This window comes from Pimephales promelas, chromosome 4 (assembly GCF_988280905.1).
Source record: "Pimephales promelas chromosome 4, fPimPro1.hap1.1, whole genome shotgun sequence".
Lineage (NCBI taxonomy): Eukaryota > Metazoa > Chordata > Actinopteri > Cypriniformes > Leuciscidae > Pimephales > Pimephales promelas.
The window spans coordinates 4,591,121-4,618,699 of NC_142772.1; the positions used below are offsets into that span (position 1 = coordinate 4,591,121).

A 27,579-nucleotide genomic window follows, 5' to 3' on the forward strand; every position below is an offset into this window, starting at 1 on the left:
GCGGCACTTGCCATTAGAAAGTCAGAATCATTTTAGCGATTCGGTTCATTCAAACAGTTCATTTTAATGAACCAGATTCTTTCGAGTCATAGCACAGAGGGGTTCCTTTTGTGTTTACGTTATGTTTTGTAACGAAATAAATATAAACAAATGCAGCACTTCTCTTCTTATGTTTCCATATGAACAGTCAAGTTCACATTTCGAGTGATTTAAGAGGTGAATTGGTTCAACCAAATCAATAAAAAGAACCGGTTCATAACAACAATTGGTTCGCGAATCAGACAGCCGCACTACTTCGGCTTCCGTAGCTGAAATGGTCCTTACTACACTTTCTTCCAGGAATTTATCGTTCAATTAATTTCCTTTCCACAACAAACGCACATTTTAACGCGAGTGAGACATAACTACACCCGAAAGGAAGGTGCAAAGGACTTAAATACGTTTGTTCAGAATTAGGCAATCCGCTGTTAAGGACATTTTTAACGTGATCTGTCATCGTTGATAGTTAGCACGTACGCTACCAGAGTATAACTCGTTAGCGGAGCAAATATCGCTTTATTTGATTGGGTTGAACCTAAAACAGCCATAACGAGATCAGCTGAAATGTAAACAATTAAATGTAATCTTCACTGCGGTTGCAGACGACCTCACGACAGTTGTGTCGAAGTTGGAAATACGGAAATAACAGCCATTTATGGCCCACATAATAATCAATGAACTGCATTTCAAGTGTTGAATATAATATTACCGTGTGTCGTCGCCTTGTTTTGAAAGATATTGAATTATATCGCTGTGCTCGCGCGCCTATCAAACGTGGAGATTAATATTTAGGTCGTGCATGAAGATTAGTGGTCACAGCAGGATGTCAAATGGATTTGTGAGCTGAGATAATAACAAAAACAAAAACATGTCATTCACCCTGTCATAAATTGCAACGTTTCGCTTTATAACAGAAACCAGTTGACTTTTGCTGTATATAAATTAGATGTTTGTGCATTGGAAGAGCGGGCTGTCAAAATCACTTTACTGATCAAATACTGTACAAGTCACAGCCATCATGTCAGGAGACAGTAGTGGCAGTGGTGAAGACTCCGACCGGGAAACCAGCCGCAAAGTTTGCACCGTTAAACTCGAGATTACCAATGGTAGGTGACTGCATTCATTTAACCTGGTGTGTTTTGATTTCTTTACAAAAAAGTGGAGGTAGCATGCTGATGCCCATACCACTACTTTGATGTGTACTATGGTATTTAAAGGGACAGTTCACTCATAAACGAAAATCCTGTCAGTAATTACTCACCCTCATTTCGCTCCAAACCCGTAAGACTTTCGTTCATATTCGGAACACAAATAAAAATCTTTTTGATGAAATCTGAGAGCTTTCTGTCCGTCCATTGACAGATACGCAACTACTTTGGCGCTTCAAAAAGGATAAAGAGATTGTAAAACGAAGCCATATGTATTGAGTGCTTTAGTCCATATTTTCTGAAGAGACTCACTTTATATGATGAACAGATTGAATTTAGGCTTTCCCCCCCCCACATTTATCAACTCAGTTGTGGTAAACGTAAGCTCAAGCATGTTTATGCTTCTCGTCATATTTTAACGTGAATATGTAATCTGTTCATCATATAAAGCGGTCTTGAGTAAATGTGTACCAAACCGCTCAATTCATATGGATTAGTTTTACTTTTTGAAGCGTCAAAGTGGTAGTTGCGTCGCGGTCAATGGAGGGACAGAAACTCTCAGATTTCAGAAGATCTTCAGATCCAAAAAGCAGTGTTGTAGTCGAGACCAGCTCACTCGAGACCGAGACCAAAGAGAGTCGAGTCCGTGTCGAGATAAGGTTGGGTCTCAAACCAGACTTAAAGATATCTTCAAGAATATGTAAAATATATTTGGTGGTATTGACACCATACTCAAACAGTAAACCATAGTGGTGTAAAGGTAATTTTATTATAATTATGACTTACAATTATTACAATCAGTAAGTGCTCTTTCACATAACATTACTGCACACGAATTCTGTGTGGCTTTTTTTATATGCAAACTGAATTATGGATGATAAGGCAGACATTGTCAATACATAGTTGAGCTAGACTAGAGGCTCAACATCACATCTAACCTGGGCATTTCCGTGCTGAACAAGAAAGTCAACAATCATTGGACGTTTCAATCAAACAACAATTTAAAGAAATATTAACATACATTAATAATCATGACATATTTTGAATGGGACTCGAGTGGACTCGGGAATAAGTCCGAGTCAAAATGTACACGAGTCCATGACGAGACCGAGACCATTAAAATATGGTCTCTAAACCGAGTCTCGAGTACACAACACTGCCAAAAAGATCTTCATTTGCGTTCCGAAGAGGAACAAAAGTTAGTGAGTAATGAATGACAGAATTTTAAAGAGATTTCAGTCATTTAGGTTATCAGCCATATGTAAATTGTTCTGACTGATGTCTGCATCCAATGTATAACATACTTATTCAAATATGTAGGCTATGTGGGGGGATAGCTAAGATTTGTAAATACACTGTTTGTCCATTCCCAGCAAACCTCACAGGATACACTGAGAAAGTTGGCATGGAGAACTTCGAACTTCTCAAAGTGCTTGGCACCGGAGGTGAGAGCGCTGCACTGTCCCGTCCCATCCCGTAACTGGTCTGTCTATCCCGTATAGGTCATTGGGAATGTTTATACTCAGACACAGTGCTCACATGCATGATGGCCATTAGGTTGTAATTATGGAGTATATCTAACACATTTTACACATAAATTAGCAGCAAAATATGTGTTAATATTCACTTTTTATATCTCCAACATTTATTTTTCACTGCAGATGAGCCAAACACTTTTTTTCCAGTCGTTCAGTGTAATAATCAACTAGAGACTCCAGACATGTAATTAGACCTAGCATACGCCCGAACACATTGTGAATCTTTAATGATGGTTTATCAACAACACATGAGTTACAGGAAGAATTTAAGTAATTTTTCTATAATTAATTTTCCTGTCACAGTCTAATTGGCAGATGCAGTGACTCTTAGGGGCATTTCTAACGTTGTTTGTTTGGTTTTGTTTAATACACATTGGGTGAGCTATGCCTTTAAATATGCCTTCCTTCTCTTTATCAGCTTACGGGAAAGTATTCCTGGTCAGAAAAATCAGTGGCCATGATAAAGACAAACTCTACGCCATGAAGGTTTGTATTGTCTATTATCACATGAATTTTTGCTTGTCCTTCAATTAGTAAAAACAAACAAAAATACGCTCTGAGAGTTATAATGTGCTCAACAGGTTTACAAATTATTTTTTATTTTTATTAAGGGGCATTTAAAAAAAAAAAGACAGGTATCTTTAAATAATTAAAACATATCATAGAAATTAATACTCTGCTGGAACATAATTGGCCATTAAGGATTTGAATGAAATCACCATTTTGGTAACACTTTACTATAAAAAGGGTACTTTAGCATGAACTAAGTATGAACAATACTTTTGATCGATTTTCATTTACTAATATATTACGAAAATCAAAAGTTGTATTTGTCAAAATTAGTTGGTGCACTGTGAACTAACATGAACAAACAATGAACTGTATTTTTATTAAAGGGATAGTTCACTCTGAAATTAATTTTTGATATGTTTTAGCTTACCTCAAGGGCATCCAAGATGTAGGTGTCTTTGTTTCCGCAGTAGTTTCAATTTTGATATTTTTAGGTCAAACCGTTCTTGTCTGTCAGTCATATAATGGAGGTCTATGGTCACCACCTCAAAGAGCATGCACAGAGAAGTCCAAATTAAACATGATTTATTGACTCGTAAACGGCCTAAGACACGAAACGAGCGGTTTGTGTGAGAAAACGAACAGTATTTATATCGTTTTAACCTCCATTATATGACTGACAGACAAGAACGGTTTGACCTAAAAATATCAAAATTGAAAATACTGCGGAAACAAAGACACCTAGATCTTGGATGCTCTTGAGGTAAGCTAAAACATACCAAAAATAAATTTCAAAGTGAATGATCCTAACAAACATTAATAAATACTGTAACAAATGTATTGCTCGTTGTTAGTTCATGTTAGTCAATATATTAACTAATGTTAACTAATGAGACATTATTAAAAAAATAAGGTTAGTGCTATTTTTTTGTTGTGTTCTTCACATGCTTATTATAACTATATATAAACTTTTTATTACATGAAATAAATTAATAAATAAATTATTACTTTATTTTTGCTGTTATTTGTCACATTCTTATCATGAAATGATTTTATGATCTTTGCCCCTGTAGGTTCTGAAGAAAGCAGCCATTGTTCAGAAGGCAAAGACTGCAGAGCACACTAGAACAGAGCGACAGGTGCTGGAACACATCCGCCAGTCCCCCTTTCTGGTCACCCTCCATTACGCCTTTCAGACGCAAACCAAACTGCATCTCATACTAGGTGAGCATGATAGGAGCGTGATATCGAAATAACACGTTACTCAGCATTAATATGCAATTTGTCTGACTTTTTACATTTAATTTTTACAATTAATCACAAAAAAAACAATTAAATTAACATAATGATTTTTTTTTTAAAAAAGTAGATAGACTAAATTAGTATATTCTTGTAAAACATGCTCCAAAAATATGCATGTTTTATTTACAACTTCGAAAAATTAGTGTATCGACTTTTTAGTGTAACGGCTTGAGGGTGAGTAATGCATGTGTTAAATATCATTTTTGGTCGAACTATCCCTTTAATATCAGCCGTTACTTATTCAACATACAGCACTTACCTAATTGCTTTTATAAAACAGTTACCACTCAATAAAAATATTAAAGTAAAAAAAAAATGTATTAGTGCAACTTTAATGAAGTAAAATCACTAAAAGCCTTCCTTCCGCTAGAAAAAATAGTCCCTGACCGTGACCAGCAACAACGCTCCAATGTGTGATAAGCATGAACGCTCAAATAAAAACAACATAGGAACAGAACCGTTGGGTGAAGCAGTCATAGCCGTGTTTTATCATGAATAAAGCACAGCTATTGACCAATCAGAATCAAGGATAGGAACTAACCGTTTTATAAATATTAATATAACATGTTAGTGTTGTTATATATGCTGTTACTGTGATGTAAAATTACTCATCCACAATAATTTAAGATATAGGCCCTCCACACACCTCTGACTTTTAGCTATTTATAAACTAACATAAAAGTTAGTTTATAATACAAGTGTTTGTATATATATATACATACACTTATACAAACTTTTTTAATGTTAGATACGATTAATCGATTTGATAGCAAAAATTACTATTAAATCACATAAAAGTATAAATATAATAATTTTAGGTTTATATATATATATATGTGTGTATATATGGCGTAGTCTTCAAGTTTTCAGCAATAATAACTGTGTTGTTATATATACTGTTACTTTGATGTAAAATGACTCATCCCCAATGATTTAAGAGATTGGTCATTCCACCCACCTCTGACTTCTAGCTATTTGTCCGTTAGTTAGTTAGCATGTTGTTTGGACAATGTTGTGAGTGTGTGTTTGTTTCGCAAGACTATGTGAGTGGAGGAGAGATGTTTACGCACTTGTATCAGAGAGATCATTTCTCCGAGGATGAGGTGAGGATCTACGTGGGGGAAATTATTCTGGCCCTGGAGCACCTGCACAAGGTACTACTAGCTACTGTAGGGTTTTATTAGATACATATTAGATACACACTTACAGATATACAAGTTGGTGAAGTTAAACTAATTGAATTGCATTAATACTGTTTATTCATTTGTAATAATTGTTTGGGAGAAATATAATTAGCTATAATTACCAATAATATATTATTATACATTTTTATCAAACTGATATCAAAAATGTAGAATTGAATTAGCTATACAAAAGACTTAACAGATTATCAGGGTTTTCAAAGAACCTTATTTGGTTTTGTGTTTCCAGCTTGGCATTGTGTACCGGGACATTAAGCTGGAGAACATCTTGTTGGACAGTGATGGTCATGTGGTCCTGACAGACTTTGGGCTGAGTAAGGAGTTTCTGGAAGAGGAGGTGGGGAAATAAAAACGAATAAATAATAACTCTATATTTTTATCTCATTGTATCCATATTGTCATGCTGATATGCTTTGTCCATGTGTAGAAAGAGAGGACGTACTCGTTCTGTGGCACCATAGAGTACATGGCACCAGAGATTATCAGAGGGAAATCTGGTCATGGCAAGGTGAGAGAAAATTATCTGATATATATCACAAAAGCATGTAACATTTAGAATCCAAATTGAAAAAAGAGAGATATTGCACAAAGTTTTTTTGGGGGTGTGAAATAATTTTATGTGCATATAAGATATGTTGTCATATCGGATAAAAATGTGTCCACCACATTTGAGCTCAAAAGTTTTTATGTGCATTTTTGTATCATTTCCATTAATGCGATATCCCATAATTCACATAAAAATAGGTGTATGGAAACATTGCTATTATTTACATAAATGATTCTCCTTACTGTAATTTAAGCTATCTTCCTACAAATGTCTTAATTTTATTTTGTCTCGACACATTAAGGTGTGATGGAAGAATGTATTTGTGTTGTTAAAGAATTTGAAATAAAAATAAACACGTTCACTTCTAAATAATATATCTCTCTTTCCATATTATAGCCATAAAATCAAGTATTACAAATTTTGGTGATGATAACTTTTGCATTACTGTAATGAGAATTTGTGGTTAAAATTAGTTAATTTTTTATTATAATAACATAACACGCAATTGCGACTTTAATTGATTTTGACATTTTTTATTAAAGAGGAATAGCCCCTTGAGATGAACCATCTCGTTTTCGAGGGGGTCCTCGATTCTAGATTCAAATAAAAAATTGACCTTACAGCAGCTGGAATTTAACATAACAAATAGCAAAAACCAAAACCAAAAAAAAACAAATACACAAGAAAAACAAACAAACAAAACAAAAAACATGCTTTACAGTAGTACTATATAGCTAAATATATAAGCCAAAACCAAACAAGACATTCATTCATACAAGACTCCCAAAAGGTGACACACTCCTCCCTAAACAGAGTAAACCAAATCATTTGTGCCAAGACAACATCAAAACACAAGTAAACTCATATACAGACAAAAAAAAACTATATATGTACCATGCCAAAAAAAAAAGTTACAGTGAGAAATAAATATAATAAAATAATGCTAATCAAAAGCAATTGCATGTATTCTGAAGATGTTGAACTAAATTACTTTTAAATATTGGAAAAGAAGTTAAAAAGCGAATATCACGCAAATCTGACTTAACACGCAATTGCGACTTTATATTACGAAAGTCTGACTTTATAACCTGCAATTGCGCCTTTATATAAATTCTGAGATAAAAAGTCTGACTAGTAGTGATAATAGTCGCAATTACGTACCTTTTTTATTTCTCACTCTGTGGCGAAAACAAGCTTTCAGACATGTCTCACTGAACAGCAAATTAAGAGGAACCTTATGTAGGCTTTTATTTTGTTTTTTTCTACATCTGACAAGATTTATTTTCCTGATGCTGCTGTTATTATTTTAGCATTTTCCTTTGAATGTTTACTGGTATTTTTATTATTATTATTATTATTATTTTAAGATGTTTACAGTTGTACCTTTAAAATTACAGAGACAATTAGAATATGAATAAAATAAAATTGCTTTATTTTAAAATGTTCTTTATACACGCGTTAAATACGTGCGGTGCACATGCTATTAATCTATCAAATGTAGGTTTAAAATCATGTGATTTAAAATCTAAAATAACTTTGCATGTATGTAGAGTGAATCTCGGATTTTATGTAAATAATTACTTATTCATCAACAATTATTTAACAGTACTATAATATAGAGCCAGACCGATATATCGGCAGACCGATATTATCGGCCGATATTAGGCATTTTCCAAACTATCGGTATCGGCAGTTATAATGGCCGATAAATTAATATTTCAAAAATAAAATAAAAACGGACGAAACACGCTTGAATCATCTCATGAGTATTGGAGTTGTATAGTTTGTCCACCAGAGGGCACTCTACACCGTTCCTGTTGGCAACACTCATTACGATACATACATTGCTTGAATAACAATTAAAACAACATCCCCATCAGTTCTCTTAACTCAAATTAGCATGACAAAATTTGTGACTATCATGTCCAGTTTAAAAAAATAAATAAATAAAATATCGGCCGATATATCGGAATATCGGATTTTAAAACCCAAAAGTATTTGTATCGGTATAGCTCTACTATAATACACAGGTTTGAATATCATCGCAGTACAAAATTGAGCTTACATATCATTTAAGACCAATGCATGTGAATTATAATCCAGAGAATATATGACGTCACCAAAACACACCTCCATCCTGTATGTATTGGACCATCCAGCTACGTCATCGTGCTACACACTGCAGCGATGACCCCTGTAAATGTTGTATTGACCTAACGTGCCCATGAGAAACATTTACCATCTTAATAGGGCTATTGACAGGCTTTCAAGAGATTCTCCACATTTTGATGGATGACATGTAAAATAGTGGTAATAATAATCCTTCTTTCCTCGTCTGTAGTCAGTGGACTGGTGGAGTTTGGGGATTCTGATGTTTGAGCTGTTGACGGGAGCGTCTCCGTTTACTCTGGAAGGAGAGAGAAACTCCCAGAGTGAGGTGTCCAAGTGAGTCTCGCCCACACACAGGCAAACCTCCAGTGATCCCACTGATTTTCTCCATATACCCACAGTGTTTGAACTCCCAGTGATACTGTCATGGTTGCATCCTGCAAGTTATTTCCCAGAATTAAAGTAGCTTTCTGTCTCTGGCAGACGCATCCTGCGCTGTGAGCCTCCATTCCCCTCGATCATTGGGCCCTTGGCTCAGGATCTCCTGCGAAAGTTACTTGTGAAAGACCCTCACAAGAGATTAGGCTCGGGTCCCCGAGGCGCCGAGGATATCAAATGTCATCCTTTCTTTAAGGTTCAGTTTTTATTTCACACATTTGATATCTGTGTTTAATGTGGTTGTAATCTCTGTATTAGTGATGCACCAAAAATGAGAAAATCAGAGTTTTGGAGGGCCCAGATCAGTGACATTTATTTAGTGTGGTTTAACTGTGTTCATGTCTATTTAAAGGTGCCATGTGTAAGAATTGAGGTTAATCTATCCAAAAAAATGAGCTACACGCATCAAAAGAATGAGAATTACTTTTTTTTTTTAAACAAACTAACAACTGGTACTTGATACTTTGTTATGTAATGCAGTGACCTTCATTCATATTTAAGTGGCTTAAGTGTCCACATACTTTTGGTGTCACTGTAGATTGTCACAAACCTCAACTGGTTGGTCTCTCTAGGGGTTAAACTGGTCAGACTTGGCAGAGAAAAAGGTTCAGAGCCCATTCCGACCAGAACTACGTAACGAGTTGGACGTGGGCAACTTTGCCGAGGAGTTTACAGGAATGGATCCGGTGTATTCCCCTGCCAGCACACCACCTAGTACGGACCGTCTGTTTCAGGTACTCGCGCGCACACAAGCACACCCGTCCCTGTGTCTCTTTTATTGAGATACATACAGTGGTGTGAATAAGTTGCGACACCCATGCTAAAGTTGCCTAAAAAGAGGAATAAAAAATCATCTTTTGGATATTGATCTTAATGCCTCAATTAGAAAAATGAGGAAAACTCCAACCTTTAAGGACACCAATTTTCTTTGTGAATGAATAATGTATCATAATTAAATAAATGTTTTTCCTTAAAATACAGGGTGCATAAGTCAGGACACCCCTATGTTAAATTCCCATAGAGTCAGGCAGATTTTTATTTTATTTTCAGGCAGATTTTAATGTTTTATTTTTTTTAAAAGCCAGTTATTTCATGGATCCAGGATAATGTGCATCCTGATAAAGTTCCCTTGGCCTTTGGAATTAAAATATCCCCACATCATCACACACCATTCACCATGCCTTGAGATTGGCATGGTTTTACTTCAGTTAGCACAATAGCTGGTTTGATTTGCATTGAAAGATGAGCTTATGGAAAGTACCCCGTGCCAATCTCTAGGTGTGGTGGAAGGTGTGTGATGATGTGGGGATATTTTAATTCCAAAGGCCAAGGGAACTTTATCAGGATGCATATTATCCTGGATCCATGAAACAACTGGCTTTTTAAAAAATAAAATAAAAATAAAAAATAAAAGTCTGCCTGAAAATAAAATAAAAATCTGCCTGACTCTATGGGAATTTAACATAGGGGTGTCCTGACTTATGCACCCTGTATTTTAAGGAAAAACATTTATTTATTTATGATAAATTATTCATTCACAGAGAAAATTTGTGTCCTTAAAGGTTGGAGTTTTCCTCATTTTTCTAATTGAGGCATTAAGATCAAAATCCAAAAGATGATTTTTTTTATTCCTCTTTTTAGGCAACTTTAGCATGGGTGTCCAACCTTATTCACATCACTGTACATGCATACAATACATTAAATCTGCTTTCCTGCCACAGCCCTCCATTATTAATAGCAACAGATAGTATAACTGTTCACATACTGTTTCAGTTCGGTAACTTAATACGTAGTCTCCTTGATCAAGTCACAACACACCTACTCTGCCATGTACACTCTTTTCCATGATGTTCTTTTATTCAGCTTTACACATACAGCTTAAACCAAACCAGACCAGTCTAACCAGCCAAACACCAGCTTTTCCAGGCTGGGAGACCAGTTAGACCAGTTTAAAGAAATAATTCACCCAAAAATGAACAATTCTTTACTTGTTTAACTTGTCACTCGACTTTTTTTTTTTTTTAAGAATAGTATATTCTGCCAGAATATCTAAAACCAACAAGCCACTTTGGCTGGTTCAACCTGTTTTTTTTTTCTGTTGCCAAATCAATCTCTGTAGTGATTCAGTCTCCTCTTTCTCTCAGGGCTACTCCTTTGTGGCTCCTTCTATCTTGTTCAATAAGAATGTGGTTATGGCGGATGTTCTGGACACTCATGTGAATGTTGACCGGCCTGGTTCTGCTATTGTCCAGCGCAGTTCTATGCTAAAGGTACACATCTGCCTGTGTCCAAAAATCTTTGAAAATAGTTTTTTTGGGGGTTGGGGACATTTTTTTAAAACATCATTACATAATGTAAAACATCATTACATCATTTAAAACATCGTCGTTTCTTCTGTCTTTTTTTCAGGACTCTCAGTTCTTTCAGCATTATGAGCTGTGCCTGCAGGGGGCGCCACTGGGCGAGGGCAGTTTTTCTGTCTGCAGGAAGTGCAGACACAGGCAGAGTGGCCAGGAATACGCTGTGAAAATCATTAGCCGAAGGTAGACATTACATTGTTAAAAAAAAAATTGTTTAAAAAATTAGATCATTACTTGAGGTTTCCTACAAATTAATTAAAGGGATAGTTCACTTTGAAATTAATTTTTGGTATGTTTTAGCTTACCTCAAGGGCATCCAAGATGTAGGTGTCTTTGTTTCCGCAGTAGTTTCAATTTTTATATTTTTAGGATAAACTTGTTGTCTCGTTGTGTTTCTGTCAGTCATATAATGGAGGTCTATGGTCACCACGTCAAAGAGCATGCACAGAGAAGTCCAAATTAAACATGTTTTAATGACTCGTAAATGTAAGTACACATTGATGGCCTAAGACACGAAACGAGCGGTTTGTGTGAGAAAATGAACAGTATTTATATCGTTTTTAACTCTTGTAATCACAGCAACGTCCAAGTGACCTGACGGCGTTGGCGCTTTGTGCCTATGGTTATAAGAGGTAAAAACGATATAAATACTGTTTCTTTTTTCTCACACAAACCGCTTGTTTCATGTGAAAGGTTTGAAACCTTTCATATAAACAAATTGTATAAATATCAGTGCAACAAGAGGCTTTTTTAAAATAAAATACAATCTGAGTAAATACAATCTCCTCAGTGTTTGGAATCTCAGTTCCCGGAAAAAGGCTGCTGGACTGGTTCTGCACTAACTACTGTACTTCGCTCAGTGAACCTGTCAATCACAGCTGGCAATCATGATGTCAGAGTACCGTTTTTACAGCATCATCACATAACTAAAAACAAACTTATTTTAAAAACAGACACTTAAAGGAGTAGTTCACTTTAAAAAAAAACTTTTGCTGATAATTTACTCACCTCCATGTCAAGATGTCCATGTCTTTCTTTCTTCAGTTGAAAAGAAATGAAGGTTTTTGATGAAAACATTCCAGCATTTTCTCCATATAATGGACTTCATTGGGAACCAAACGGTTCAAAGGTCCAAATGAAAGTTTCAGTGCAGCTTCAAAGGGCTTTAAACGACACCAGATGATGAATCTAGGACCCTTCGAGTCATGACTCAAAAAAAGATTTGTTCATTTTGATGAACGAGTTTGAACAGGAGAGTCACGAACGCTCATCACAGAACAGAGCATTTGTGCTCATAAAACTTAAACTTTTTTATTTATTTTTTAAATGACCGATCGTTTCGCTAGATAAGACCCTTATTCATCGTCTGGTGTCGTTTAAAGCCCTTTAAAGCTGCACTGAAACTCTCATTTGGACCTTTGAACCGTTTGGTTCCCAATGAAGTCCATTATATGGAGAAAATCCTGGAATGTTTTCATCAAAAACCTTCATTTCTTTTCGTCTGAAGAAAGAAAGACGTGGACATCTTGGATGACATGGAGGCGAGTAAATTATCGGCAAAAGTTTTTTTAAAAGTGAACTACTCCTTTAAATTTACATCAGCGTGATAAAAACGACAGCAAACCACCTTTGGAAAAAAGATATTTGAAGTGTAATTTACTTGTTTAGTTGGTCTCACGTCCCGTTGAATAACACGTGGAGGCGGGGTTTATGACCTATACTAGGACCAATCACCTGGGGGCGATCGAGATGCTTTGGCTTCACTTTTCAGGGCTTGTGTGACATGCTTGGTCTCAATGAGTGAGCAATTAAATCATTCGTTCAAATGATTCCCTCACAACGGCTTATTCATTCGGAAACTAAACTATAGTGTCTTTGACTCAAATAATTAATTTAAAAAAGCTGATTCATTCAGTAATGAAACATTGGTGTTTGTTGCTCTAAGATGCGCAAAATAGTTTCTATTTTAACTGCATTCTAATCTACATCGTGTTTTTGTCAGTTTAATGTCAGTTCGCACATTGTTAAATCAACAATTACGACACTATCGTTTACGATTCCCTACTCAGAGTCTTTGTCATTGTAGGATGGAGGCCATGACCCAGAGAGAGGTCGCAGCACTCCGCCAGTGTGAATCTCACCCGAACATTGTCACACTCCACGAGGTCTATACCGATCAGGTATGTTTTTGCACCACAGCATGTACCTAGCTATCACAATTCTTCTGTTTTTAAGCTAATTATAATGTTTTAGACTAATCATAATCATATCCTTAAAAAAACATTTGAGTTTTTTGATTAAAATTAGTACTTTATGAATCTTTGTGTATAGAATACATTTTAGTTCTCTGGTATTCCTTCTTTTAAACCCCATCCCTTTATGATACTACTATTATTTTTGTTCCCATTTTTTCCGTTCCATCTCTTCCAGTACCATACGTATCTGGTCATGGAGCTGTTGCGTGGTGGCGAGCTGTTGGAGCGAATAAGGAAAAAGAAGATGTTTGCGGAATGGGAGGCCAGTCAGCTGATGAAGAGCCTGGTGTCAGCGGTCAGCTACATGCATGAGGCTGGAGTCGTACATCGAGACCTCAAACCAGAGGTAGAGAGATACAGAGAGAAAGGATTACAGATGTTACCGATTTTTATAAGTGCAAAGGGAATTAGCCCCTAACTAGCAACAGCCTTGTAAACAGGGTTTGAAATTACATTTTTTACTCACGGGCCAATTTGGCTAATACGTTTTTAAGCTACATTTAAGCCATTCAAAACTACTAGCCATGGAAAAAAAAAATAAAAGAATCAGAATAACTGTCACAGCTTATAAAAATAAATAAACAAACCAATTGTTTTCTTTAATCTCTGCTATTGCTTCAGTGCAAATGAAAAAGCGCGCCGTTATTTGTTGCATATTTGTTATTTGTTGTGTATTTGTTATTTGTTGTTTTATTTGTTGCGTATTTGTTATTTGTTGCATATTTGTTGCATTATTTGTTATTTGTTGTGTATTTATTTGTTGCGTTATTTGTTGCATTATTTGTTGCGGTATTTGTTATTTGCTGCGTATTTGTTATTTGTTGCGTTATTTAATATTTGTTGCGGTATTTGTTATTTGTTGCGATATTTAATATTTGTTGCGTTTTTGTTATTTGCAGAATATTTGTTATTTGTTGCGTTATTTAATATTTGTTGCGTTTTTGTTATTTGCTGCGTATTTGTTATTTGTTGCGATATTTAATATTTGTTGCGTTTTTGTTATTTGCAGAATATTTGTTATTTGTTGCGATATTTAATATTTGTTGCGTTTTTTTATTTGCAGAATATTTGTTATTTGTTGCGTTATTTAATATTTGTTGCGTTTTTGTTGTTTGCTGCGTATTTGTTATTTGTTGCGTTATTTAATATTTGTTGCGTTTTTGTTATTTGTTGCGGTATTTGTTATTTGTTGCGTTATTTGTTATTTGTTGCATTATTTGTTATTTGTTGCGTTTTTGTTATTTGCTGCCGTATTTGTTATTTGCTGTGTTATTTGTTGCGTTATTTGTTGCATTATTTGTTATTTGTTGCGGTATTTGTTATTTTCTGCGTATTTGTTATTTGGTGCATATTTGTTATTTGTTACGTATGTTATTTGCTATTTATTGCATATTTGTTATTTGTTGCGTTATTTGTTATGTATTTGTTATTTGCTACCCGAATCATGATGACGCACGAGTTGAGGGATGCACAGATTTGGCTTGTCGGACTTCCCCAACATATATCCCCAATAAATAACACGCCATATTGGCTAGTGACTTGACAGCATTACCTACCAGTTGATTTTACCCACATTTGGCCGGTGTTAATTTCAAACCACTTGTAACCACTTGAAAAAAATGACTCTAAACACCCTATCATTGTGTCAGTGAGGTTTGCACCACTCACACTTCCTTCAGAAAATGTAAAATCTAAGTAGATTATGATGGATAAGTGGAACAGATCAGCACAAAGAGAAAAGGACAGCTTTTTTATCGAAACACCAAAACCTTAAATAAAGATTTGATTGAGCTGAAAAGCAAAATAACGTGTTTAGTAATCAATTAATCCATCAAATTTAGTTGAATATCAAATTGAGTGGTACATAAACATTTAAATTGCACACAGTTTTTATTTTAATGACATTAATCATGGCAGATTTATTCAAACATAAATCAAATAATGAAGACAACAGGTTAAGTAAAAATATTATCAATAATATGTAATGTTGTCACGATACTTGAATGTATAACTTCAATACAATACCTTCCCATTACAAATCTAGCAAAATGCAGTAATCATCTGTGCACAAAAAGGTTGGTGATTATGCGAATGTGGGGAAAAAAAATAAAGCAAGCACAACTGGTGCATGTGTCCCAAACGCACATTAAACTCACAGCATAAGCAGAAAATGGGCTCAGCTGCATTTACTCTGAACCGAGATCATGAGCTGCACACACTTATTTAATTAAAACACACTCTGCGGTGTGTTTCAACTCGCTGTGAGAGAGAAGAGCGTGAAAAAGCTCAGCTGGTTTATCAATAAATGAGTAAAAAAAAAAAGAATATTGAAACGTTTTCGATATAAGAATCGAGTAGATTTGTTGAGGTTTGAACAATAGTACAGGAAAGGATGGACTGAAGAAATGAGCAGCCTTGGTGCCTTTTTAATCTCTAAACGTATAAAAGGATGCCGTCATGCGTTGAGGAAAGCATTACGCCGGCATCTGTCGCAGTACTAACTGGCCGTGCTTTAGTCGGTTTCTCATTCTCTCATTCAGATCTCCCGTCAGCTGTGTGATCATCACTCATAGTTTGCTTGATTTGCGTCTGTGATGTTATGTATTCAGCGTTCACTCTGTGCTCAGCTACCCATGTGCTGATTTCGTCTTTGCGCCGTGGAATTTTAATGAGCCCTCCACATCTGACGACCGTCGACATTAATCTTCATCAGTGGGATTTTTCCTAACAGATCTTTCAGCCATCACTTAGAGATCAACCGCATCACAATATGATGCGCATTGCGCGTTTCAATACATTATGATTGGTTCAACAGTGCCAAAGCATGCACGTGAAGTCAAATGACTGTAACGTAGAACCTCTGGTGGTTTATTGTGCTAATGCATAGCCGTTTGTCACGTATTGTCTCTCTTTTTTTCCCCTCCACTGGCAGAACGTGCTGTTTGCTGATGAGTCGGATGACTCCGTGTTGAAGTTGATTGATTTTGGTTTTGCGCGGTTGTTTCCAGCGGGGAGCGGGAGTGCCCCCCTGCAGACCCCCTGCTTCACCCTGCAGTACGCCGCGCCTGAGCTCTTCCACAGCTCGGGATATGACCAGGCGTGCGACCTCTGGAGCCTCGGGGTGATTTTGGTAGGTGTGAGTGTTTATATCTATTGCCTGGGCTGTCATATTGTTTTAGTCTGAGGAAAGGTCAGTGTCGGGGAATGTAACGCTACGTTGAATTGATTAAATAAAGAAAATGAACACATTATTTATTTGAAAATGTAAAGCTTTACTTAAGCCCCGTTCACACCAAGCACTATAACTGTAAAGACAACTATCCACAAGTTTCCTACGCACCATGAGGCCTTGCGTCAAAAGTGGGCCGGTTGGAAGTAAACAAAGCGCGACTTGACATGCTTGACACTCGTTCATTCAACAGTTGACAGTCATTCAAGTTATAGCGATCCAAACTAGCTAACGATGTGGGAACACAACCTCAACGAAATTAAAAAGGGTGAAATAACAGTACCTTTACCCTCCGCAGTCGTTGATTGGGAGTATTATAATAACATTATTAATAATCAATACTCATCAAGGCAGCTGACAAACAATTAAAATAAAAAATACACACTTAGTCATTGTGCTTTGGAGTTTATTCAAAATTATAAATGAATGTGCTACTGGAATACATTAACTGGTACATTTGGTGTTCTGTCAACACAGGCTTTGATCCTGAGTTTAGGTGTAACATCAGTAGCGAACAGCCAATCACATGCTGATAGAGTTTATAGAATATTAAGGATTTAAACAAATGTACACAGGAAGATTCGTCGTCTTTTGGGAGGTGATGGAAACTACAGTCGTTGGCAGGATCACTCTGATTTCGTTTTCAGCTTATGTTCAAAACAATCACGTTTAAGCCACTGAATTAGTTTAGTCCGGTTATACATACAACCGCGAACAGCACATGTTGTCCCTGAGCTCCGTAACGGCACCTCTCATAAAGATTTGCATCTTTAAATAGTAAAATAATTCCCCGAAAAACAGCTAGCCTCTTCGCTAACTAACACACAAAATACCATTGGAATGCTACTTCCGCCGCCTCACCGGAAGTTTCACCCACTTTATTTTTTACAGGAGCGCCCCTCGGAAACTTGTGGATAAAGATAGAATTCAAAAAATCGTTCTCCATATTAAAGAATAACAGAGTTCACACCACAACTATAACGATAAAGATATGAGGAACGATATCGTTGGGATCACTTTCAGAATTGGATTTTTTTCCAGCTGTCCAACGATAAAACACTGACAACCAATCAGAATCCATTCTAATTTAAAGGTCTCGCGCATTTAAAATGGCAGATCGTTGAGGTACAAAACAATCCTCCACTGTTTGACAAATCAAACCAGCTTTTCAAGGATACGTTAAAAAAGATGGATATATGGAAAGCAATCGGTCGTATCCTGGGAATAAATGGTGAAGTATTAACGATGAGATATTATGGAGTTTAGCATAGTGTTACAAAATGACCTCAGCTAGGCTATCCAGCGCTAGTTGACAACATTGCTGGGGTTGCAGTGAAAAAGGCGTTTTATACATAAAGCTGTTGACTAGGTGATGTTTTTATCCCATTATTGACGTCAGCTAAAATCACTGTTAGATATTTTGCTAGATTCACTGTTTAGATGCACTCCCAACTGCTCTCGTCTTTTACCAACTCCCAACTTACCAACTCCCAACTCCTCTCGTGTACCCAAAAGCGCCTGTTTTGCTTTCGATATTTGTTTGTAACGTAAAGCAGCAGCAGTCATCCATTTTCGCTACTTTGAAACCACGGCGCGGTGCTTAGAAAAAGAACGTTATCGGTCGTTGGTGTGGACGCATATATAGTTATCTTAATCGTTATCTTTACAGTTATTGTGCTTAGTGTGAACGGGCCTCAAAAAAAAACTAACAAAAAAAAACAGACTTTAGAAAAACAGTTTGTTAAAAAAAGTATTATTAATGTTTTGTTTTGTTTTTGTTTTGTCAGTACACGATGCTCTCTGGTCAAGTTCCATTCCAGAGTGAGAAAAAAGGCATGACATCGTCGCATGCAGCTGCCATCATGCATAAGATCAAAGAGGGAGATTTCTCATTGGAAGGAGAAGCCTGGAAGGGTGTGTCCGAAGAGGCCAAAGATCTAGTGAGAGGTACTTACAGTGAAAGAATCGAAACTTGAGTGGAAAAAATGTTTCAGTCAACTTTATTATTATTAAAGGGGCGATGAACTGAGAAATCAAATAACATAGATGCCTACCTCGTGATGACAAACCGGATCGATCTAACGAGCAATACAGAATATTGTGCAGTGCCTGGTTGTGGAAGAAGACAGTCGCTGCAGCTTCCTCTGGATTCCAATAGGACTTAATGGATAAACTATTTTTAATGACGTTCCAGCTGATGAGGGTAAAACATCTTCGTCTGTTCGCTTCATTTCACTGGGCATTGTTTTGGGGAAAAACAAGACTGGATTTGCAGACCGATTAAGAGTAAAGAACGGTGCTGTGCCGTCTATTGGATCTGACAGGAATGGTGCAACACACGGACTCTGGGTCGAACATGTGTGGGCGAATCATTCCGTTGCCATTTGACAACATTGGACTTTTTCAAAACAATTTCCCCCAAGTAGGGCTGGGCGATATGGCCAAAAAATCATATCTCGATATTTTTTGGTCAAATGGCGATATACTTTCTCGGTACTTTCTACGTTTTCTATTTAGATAAAGAAAATCTTTATATTTAAAAAAAAATAAAAATAATATATATATATATATACACAGTATATATATATACTGTATATATATATATATATATATATATATATATATATATATATATATATATATATTCACATTCGGCCCAATGATATCCTACAAACAATGTTGATATTGAAGGATATGGAAATAAATATAATATAGGCTATGCAATATATTATGTGCAAAAAGCTTTTGTTTTTATATTGACTAAAAGCTAAACTAAAAATGAAAATAAAAACAAAAACAAAAGCACAAACTAATTATATTAGCCTGCATTATTTGATTACCCCATTATAATCACTTTCACTTTCATTAAAAATATATACTTGTAGGTTTAAAATTCCACATATGGCACATTTATTTTCTCCAACAACAAATATTTTAGCAATATGTTTATTTTAGTCAGAATTATTGCGTTCTACGTAGTACTATTCACGCGCATGCGTGCGCTGGCGCTCGTTCAAGGAAGCATGGATTTTAGCGGAGATTCACTTGCAGAAGCTCGTCCTCTTCTGACATGGACATATTTGTTGTGAAATGGACATATTTGCTTTACTTTCTAACATTTACAGATGGAGAATATACCTGTGAAATGTAAGTTGAGCACTGAGGAAAGCACCACATCTCAAACGCATTAAACAGCGCAAGTATATCTGTCAGTCAGCAACAGTGTCTGTCAGAGCATTTGACAGGGCGGCAAGCTGCCTTAAACTTGTTAACTATATCAAAGTGATTTTGACGCAATTAATATAAGCTTGTGTCATGTTTAAGACAAATTGTACTACGTAGCCTAGCTACTTTCACTGCAGCAGCTCACACTGCAACTATTTTTCAGATGTGCTCATATCAAACTACTGTATCGATATAAACGGTATTGCCTCATTCCATATCGTTTCAAAAAATATAACGATACATCGTACATACTCGATATATCGCCCAGCCCTAGCCCCAAGTGCAACTCATTATAATATGCAAAACTGTTATCCACTCACAGCAGAGGGCGTTTACTTCCAAGTCTTCAGTGCGAGACGCCCATAAAAACAAGCGTTTTTGAGCTAGGCTCAAAACAAGGGTAGAAAATAGCTTATTACTTATTCATTTTGATGCTTTTGAATGCAAAAACCAAGCGAACGTCATAAGTTGACCTCAGACAACAATATAATAAAATTTAAAAGGCCAGTTCATGACCCCATTAATATTGAACACCTGGGTTCATTTGCATTTGGTTTGTTTGAATGATGTGAGTCTTGTTTTACAAACACAAGGTGGTCTGGGGTACGGTCCCTGTGATCTCCGTTATGGTTCGCTGCTGATATGAATGCGATTGGAAATGAACCGCTACGGATGATGTATGATTTAGTCAAACTGTGTGTGGTCCTGGTAACAAAATTTCCCCACAATATTCCCGTGAGGAGAACATCAGATAAATCTTATGAATTACGTTGGGTTTTTTTATGTAAAAATTTAGAAAGTTTTTGTGTGATTTATAGGTTTAGGAGGCTAGAGGATACAATACACATTTTGTATATTATTAGAGATAGACTATAAATAAAACAAGCAGTGTCATCAGCATTAAAATAATTGGACTAACCATGTGTCCCAGTGATATAGTGTATATGGGGAAGAGGAGAGGTCCAAGAACCGAACCCTGAGGAACTCCTGTAACTGTTGATGTGCTTTGGATAACTCCCGCCCCCTCCGGTCACCTTAAAATACCTTATATTATGTCTATGGAAAGTACCTATTAAACATATACACTACCGGTCAAAAGTTTTAGATCGGTAAGATTTTTTATATTTTTAAAAGAAATCTCTTCTGCTCACCAAGGCTGCAATTATTTGATAAAAAATACAACAAAAATACAGTAATATTGTGAAATATTATTACAATTTAAAACAGCGGTTTTCTATGTGAATATAGTGAAGTGTAATTTATTCCTGTGATCATCATTACTCCAGTCTTCAGTGTCACATGATCCTACAGAAATTATTCTAATATGATGCTCAAGAAACATTTATGATGTTGAAAACAGTTTTTTACATTTTTATTTCAGGATTCTTTGATGAATAGAAAGTTCAAAAGAACAGAATTGATCTGAAATGGAAAGCTTTTGTAACATTAATAATCACTACCATTCAAAAGTTTGGGGTCAGTAAGAATTAATTTTTTATTTTTGGGGGAAAGATATTAGAAAATACTTTTATTTATCAAGGATGAAATACTGTTTTTTTTTTTACTTTCTATTCATCATAGAATTTTGGGGGGAAAATGGTACACGACTGTTTTCAACATTGAAAATAATAATTTATGTTTTTTGAGCATAAAATCAGCATTTTAGAACGATTTCTGAAGGATCATGTGACACTGAAAACTGATGTGTAATCAGCAACAGTAATGATGTTGAAAATTCAGCTTTCAAATTACATTTTAAAATACATTAAAATAGAAAACAGTCATTTTAAATTGTCATAATATTTCACAATATTACTGTTTGTCATTTTATTTTCATCAAATAAAGCCTTGGTGAGCAGAAGAGACTTCATTTAAAAACATAAAAAATCTTACTGATCTAAAACTTTTGACCGGTAGTGTACATGCATACCTATACATACATAGGAAACCCAACAAGTGTGTGTGTGTGTGCCCACTCACTTTCCTGACAAGCTGGACTGACGCTGCAAGCGAGCGATAAACCTTTGTAGAGCATTAGCAGCACAACACAACATTATCCATTTTGCCGCCTTCTCCTGCATTGTTGTTACCTAGCAACAGAACGTTTCAATGACACAAATGTAGTGCAGTTCTGACCCCAACAGTACAGGTGTACTTATTTAAATAATATGAATAAATTCATGTTTAATTTAACAATAGGAGAATAATATCCTATTTATCATTTGAATACATTTCTGTATCCTACCTAAAAATAGGAAAATTGTCAAGATGTAGTTCAAATCTTGCTTCTTATCTTACAATGGATGTCATTTTAAAAATGAGCAGAAATAAGTTAACAAAACCTCTTTACATAAGGTAAACATCTGACCCAAATGCGTGTTCAACTAGTAATAATAATAATAGCCCATTTTAAAAGTTCTTTTTAATTTAGTTATTCCTTATTAGTTTTCAGCATTTCAGTAGTAAAAGTGTACAAATAACTTTTGGATTGATGATTTCTTGCAAACTCTGAGATGTGGATTCAGACGGCAATTAAATTAAAACACAACCTTGACGTTTGTTAAAAACATTTGCGCAGGTGGTGGGAGAAAAACACTGACATTCTGGATTCAGATGGCAATAAAATCACAGACTAGCCCCTGTAAATGTGGAAATTCCCTTATGTCCCTGTGTAAACGATAACTGTCTGAATATAGCTGTAAATCCCCTTTCATTCTTTTCAGTTTTATAGCCCGTTTTGTCCCAAAATCAGTAGGCAGTTTCTTAGATTGGATATCATCCTTCCATTTGAATAACCTGAATGTGCGTCGTTTAAAATTAGGATCCAATTGAGGTTTCACTTAGAAAAGCCCTTACTAGTTTATGAAGTCTTCTGTAAAATTGGTTGTGATCATCCATAGTTACTGAACTGCAATCTTTATGGGTTTAGAGCACTGAGACATGTGAAATTTACTTGCGTTCTCCCAATACTTGGAGCCTCTATTGATTACGGCCTGAAATAGCTGTAAAATAGGTTTTAATACCTTTGTACCACTCCAAAGCTTTCAATGAGGGATTCCTGAGCCAGCCATCTGGGACCCGAAGGCACTCGAACGCATTTCAGTCCAATTTCAGCACAAGTGCTTGTTATTATAGCTGTCATTTGATCATCTAGATTGAGATGGATGAGTTTCAGGGCCCTGGTGGAAGGGAAGAGTGTGATGGTCCCTGAGGATGGTGGTTTAGTGGCTGAAGGATCCTTATATTGTCAGCCCCCAAATTAGCTTCCATCTCAAGTTTTATCTCCCTCTTCATCTTCACAGGTTTGTTAACCGTAGATCCTGAGCGACGGCTGAAGCTCTCGGCTCTGAAAGAGAACGCCTGGCTTCAGGGAGGTGGCGTCATGTCCTCCACCCCTCTCTGCACCCCTGATGTTCTGGAGTCCACCGGCCCGACTGTCCGTACCTACGTCAATGCCACCTACAAGGTCAAGTATCTGCGTTTTTTGTCTGCTGTATTGAGTAGTGATGCATCTGAGTACAATACTTGTCATGAGGAATGTTATTTGTTATTTGTACAGTTAATAGCCATACCGGAATAACAAAAATAATGTTTGCTTTTATTATTTCCGATGTTGGTACATCCTTTCCTTCCCCAGCATTAGGGAGATTAAAGGAGAACTCCGGCGCAAAATGAACCTTTGGTCTAATAACACATTGGTACCTAGTCAATCGTTCTCTGAGATTTGTTTTCATGATAATCGAATGTAAAGAGTTTTATTTCTAAAAACTGTTTAGCGAATAACGCTACTAATGGGGGCATTAAAGGGTTAGTTCACCTTCGTTCATCTTCGGTGCACAAATTACGATATTCAAGATATTGAGATCGCTCCTGCATACTAGTCCATAGGCTTCTTGAGGGAATGACTCTTGCTGGCATCGAAAAGTCATTAAAGACATCGTTAAAATAGTCCAAGTGACTACAGGGGCTCAATCTTAACTTTATCAAACGACGAGAATACTTTTTGTGCGCAAAAAAACAACAAAAATAACGACTTTATTTCAACTATTCACTTTCTTCTCCATGGGCCTGTAGTCAGTTAACGTAGTGTGATTGCTTAAAGCTACGTCACACGTAGGCTCACTATTGGCCGACTCTGGTCATGTGTGTGACGCATGTGACGTACAATAACAGAAGCTTACGCTATTAAACTAGTAACCTGACTCGCGCAGAGGGAGAAATAAACGAATAGTTGAAATAAAGTCGTTATTTTTGTTGTTTTTTTGCGCACAAAAGTGTTCTCGTCGTTTGATAAACTTAAAATTGAGCCCCTGTAGTCACTTGGACTATTTTAACGATGTCTTTAATGACTTTTCGAGGACAGCAAGTCATTCCCTCAAGAAGCCTATGGACTTGTATGCAGGAGCGATCTTAATATCTTAAATATCGTAATTTGTGCTCCGAAGATGAACGAAGGTCTTACGGGGTTGGAACAACATGAGGGTGAGTAAATACTGACAGAATTTTCATTTTTGGGTGAACTAACCCTTTAAATCTTTGCAGAACTTCACATTCACAAACAGCTATTTTACACACGTAAAATCAAATGTAATATTCGTAAATGCATAATAGAGGCACTTTAATGACACCTTTTCAACATGTTTTTTCAACATGCATCATGATATCTCTTTGTTCCCACAGGCGTTTAACCGGGGGAAGCGCGAGGGTTTTTTCCTTAAGAGCGTCGACAATGCGCCGCTAGCTAAACGTCGAAAGATGAAAATGACCAGTACCGGTGTGGAGACGAGGCGCAGCTCGTCGTCTTCCTCAACTTCCTCCTCTTCCTCATCCGCTTCCCATTCCAAGACGCCAAATAGCCAATCTCTGAATCCCCACGAGGATCCTAAACTGTGACGGCTCCCTTCGCTCTGATGTGGTGAGAGAATGTGTTGCAAAGGAAAAAATATAACCTTGATATGCCTCTTGCAAGATCAATATTTTCAAGTCATTTGGAGGAAAAGAGGATTTTTAATCACAGTGACTCTCTGTAAACACGATGCCAAGGAAATGATCTACATTAAAAAGGAAACTCCACTGCAATTTTTTTTCCCGCCATTTGAGGAGACTATAGATATGTAAAAAATGAATGTATTTAGAGAGTTCTTCAACACGCGTAAAACTGAGATCTGTGAAAGATGAAATGTTAGGGAATAGCGGTCAAGAAAGCCACAAGAGAGCAAAGCCACATGTGAGAATTAGAGTGGACTTGCATTTTAATGTATTTTAATGATCCACTGAGCAAAGCTTTATATGTGAATCATGTACAGGCCATTTACATATCACTACTTGCAGAGGTTTTCTCGATGTTTGCATGGGATAGTATTTTAAACGTTTTACATTTTTAGAAACCTGTGAAGTCAGACCATACAAAGTCACTGAATCACCCGTTAAAACAAAGGACTTGATGAGACTACACACACTTTTGGGTGAATCTCAAAGAAATGTCAGTATTTCTACTCAAAATCACAAGAAAAAAATAAATAGAAAGAATATTTATTATATGGAGCATTAAATATTTACCATCATTAAATGATGGTTAACCACAATTCCCGCTCTCCAGTTCTCTTCACTTGTATGCAGTAATGATTTTAAAAAAACATTTGTGTTCAAATTCGACCATGTGTAGTTAAAATTGTACTAATGTAAAAAAAAAAAAATGAAACTTACATTTTTCATAGATTAATTTTGCCATTATGGATAATAAAACAAGTACTATAATTTTTCAATTTTTTAATACTAAATAATTTCTCTTGGTGCTTTTGATGCGAAATATACTTTGACGTTTCTCGACAGTTTGTGTGAGATTCACCTTTTTCTGCCTTGTGTGTTTTTATTGATAGTTATCACATGAAGTGTGTACAGATCACTTTATATACCATCACTAACTTATGCCGGGTTTAGAATACACAATATTTTTGTCTGTTACGATAGTCACGTCAGACTACACGTTGCTTCTCGACCAATCATTGCGTGCCGTCTTTAACGTCGTTTGATGTCATAGAGAAGGCGGAACTAGTGACCGACTTATCTATCTTATCTACACTCTTATCTATCGAAATAAATGCTGGCAGCGTCCGAAATCGCATACTTATTTTGATTAAGTAGTTACTTCATGAATGCTAAATAAGTATGGGCAACACTTTACCTAAAGGGATGTGCATAAGACTAACATGACACCTTTATAATCATGACATGTTATGAATATGAAGGAAGTTTTATGCATGTTTATGACAACTGTCATTAAGTGTCATTCGCTCAGTTATGACATTTTTAATGCAAATATGACATTGTTTGACACCTTGACATAAACCAATACATCATAACCTGTCAGAGTCTTTGTCATGACAACTTGACATTACTAAAACAACATAAACATGACATAGCAGATTAATTATCAAACTAAAGAAACCACTTAGCTTTATTGGTTGACATTACATTAAACTGTGAGGTGGTTGGTTTTGACATTGGCTGTCATGAAGCCATTATAACATTTTAATGACAAACTCAATTAGTACCACTGTAGTTGAGGTCACGAAAAATATTCATGACAGTTATAATGGCTTCATGACAGCCAATGTCAAAGCCAACCACATGACAGTTTAACTTCATTTTATGTCAAGTTGTCATGGCAAAGACATCTTAAACAATGTCATATTTGCATTTAAAATGTCATTATTGAGTGAAAGACACTTAATGACAGCTGTCATAAACATGCATAAACCCTACTTCATATTTAAGACATGCTTATGAAGGTGTCATGTCAGTCTTATGCAAACCCCTTCAAGTAAAGTACGTTCTATAAACTATAAATGCTATCAGGATGTATTACATTCGCCATGTTGTCAGTATCATGTGACCTACCAGCATCAGTTTGGTCGCTTCACTGCCATTCACAAATCCTCTCCCGTGGCCTCATGGGATAGTAAAGTGTTCATTATATTCACAATTCAGAGTCTCGCCAGAAGTAGTAGATCATCCTTGCCTACTCTTTCACGAATACTATGAATTCTGACTTCTTTTGTCACATACTGTTTTTGCAGAAGTATGCGATTTCAGATGTGTTTTAGCTAGGATTGATCGCATCCAAAATAAAAGTTTGTGTTACATATTATATGCACGTGTAGTGTGTATAATTATTTTGTATATATATAATACACACACATGCATGTATATATGTAGCCCTCAAACCGTATTCACTTTATAGCCCTTAATCCTGTAATTGTGGACAAATGTGGGCACAGAGGACTCAGGTGTGGTCTTAATTTTTATTTATTATAAATGTTATATCACTGTCTTCGATAAAGTTTTGTCTATCCATTTATGGTGTTTTTGTTTATTTTGAGGGTATTTTTTGAATTTATTTACTTCAAAAAGTACCGTATTTTCTATGTAAATTATGCTTATTTTTATGTTATATATATATTTTTAATTTCCACTACATTAAAATATCATTCCAATAAGTTCTTAGAGCTAAAACCTAAAGATGAAGCGACTTTGCTGTTATTTTGGCTTATTTTAGAATGCTCTAAATTACAGTTTTTCCCATTCATTTCTATGGGTGCCCATTTTTGACCCAAATACAAGATTAAGGAGGGTTTTTTTCACCCACTTAACATTGTAGAATTGAGTCCAAAATAA

The 27,579-nt window shown here is 36.0% G+C and overlaps 1 protein-coding gene across 1 annotated transcript; it reads left to right on the forward strand.

Moving 5' to 3' along the window:
- The first annotated feature begins 279 nt into the window (after positions 1 to 279).
- rps6ka4 (ribosomal protein S6 kinase A4) lies at positions 280 to 27,579 on the forward strand. Its single transcript, XM_039662427.2, has 18 exons — positions 280 to 1,145; positions 2,561 to 2,632; positions 3,144 to 3,211; positions 4,309 to 4,459; positions 5,576 to 5,691; positions 5,969 to 6,076; positions 6,167 to 6,247; positions 8,628 to 8,731; positions 8,879 to 9,029; positions 9,406 to 9,567; positions 10,978 to 11,103; positions 11,243 to 11,376; positions 13,280 to 13,373; positions 13,624 to 13,794; positions 16,381 to 16,578; positions 18,465 to 18,624; positions 23,205 to 23,368; positions 24,583 to 27,579. Exons 1-18 carry the CDS (start codon positions 1,058 to 1,060, stop codon positions 24,793 to 24,795), a joined length of 2,361 nt encoding a protein of 786 aa, XP_039518361.2. The 5' UTR covers positions 280 to 1,057; the 3' UTR covers positions 24,796 to 27,579.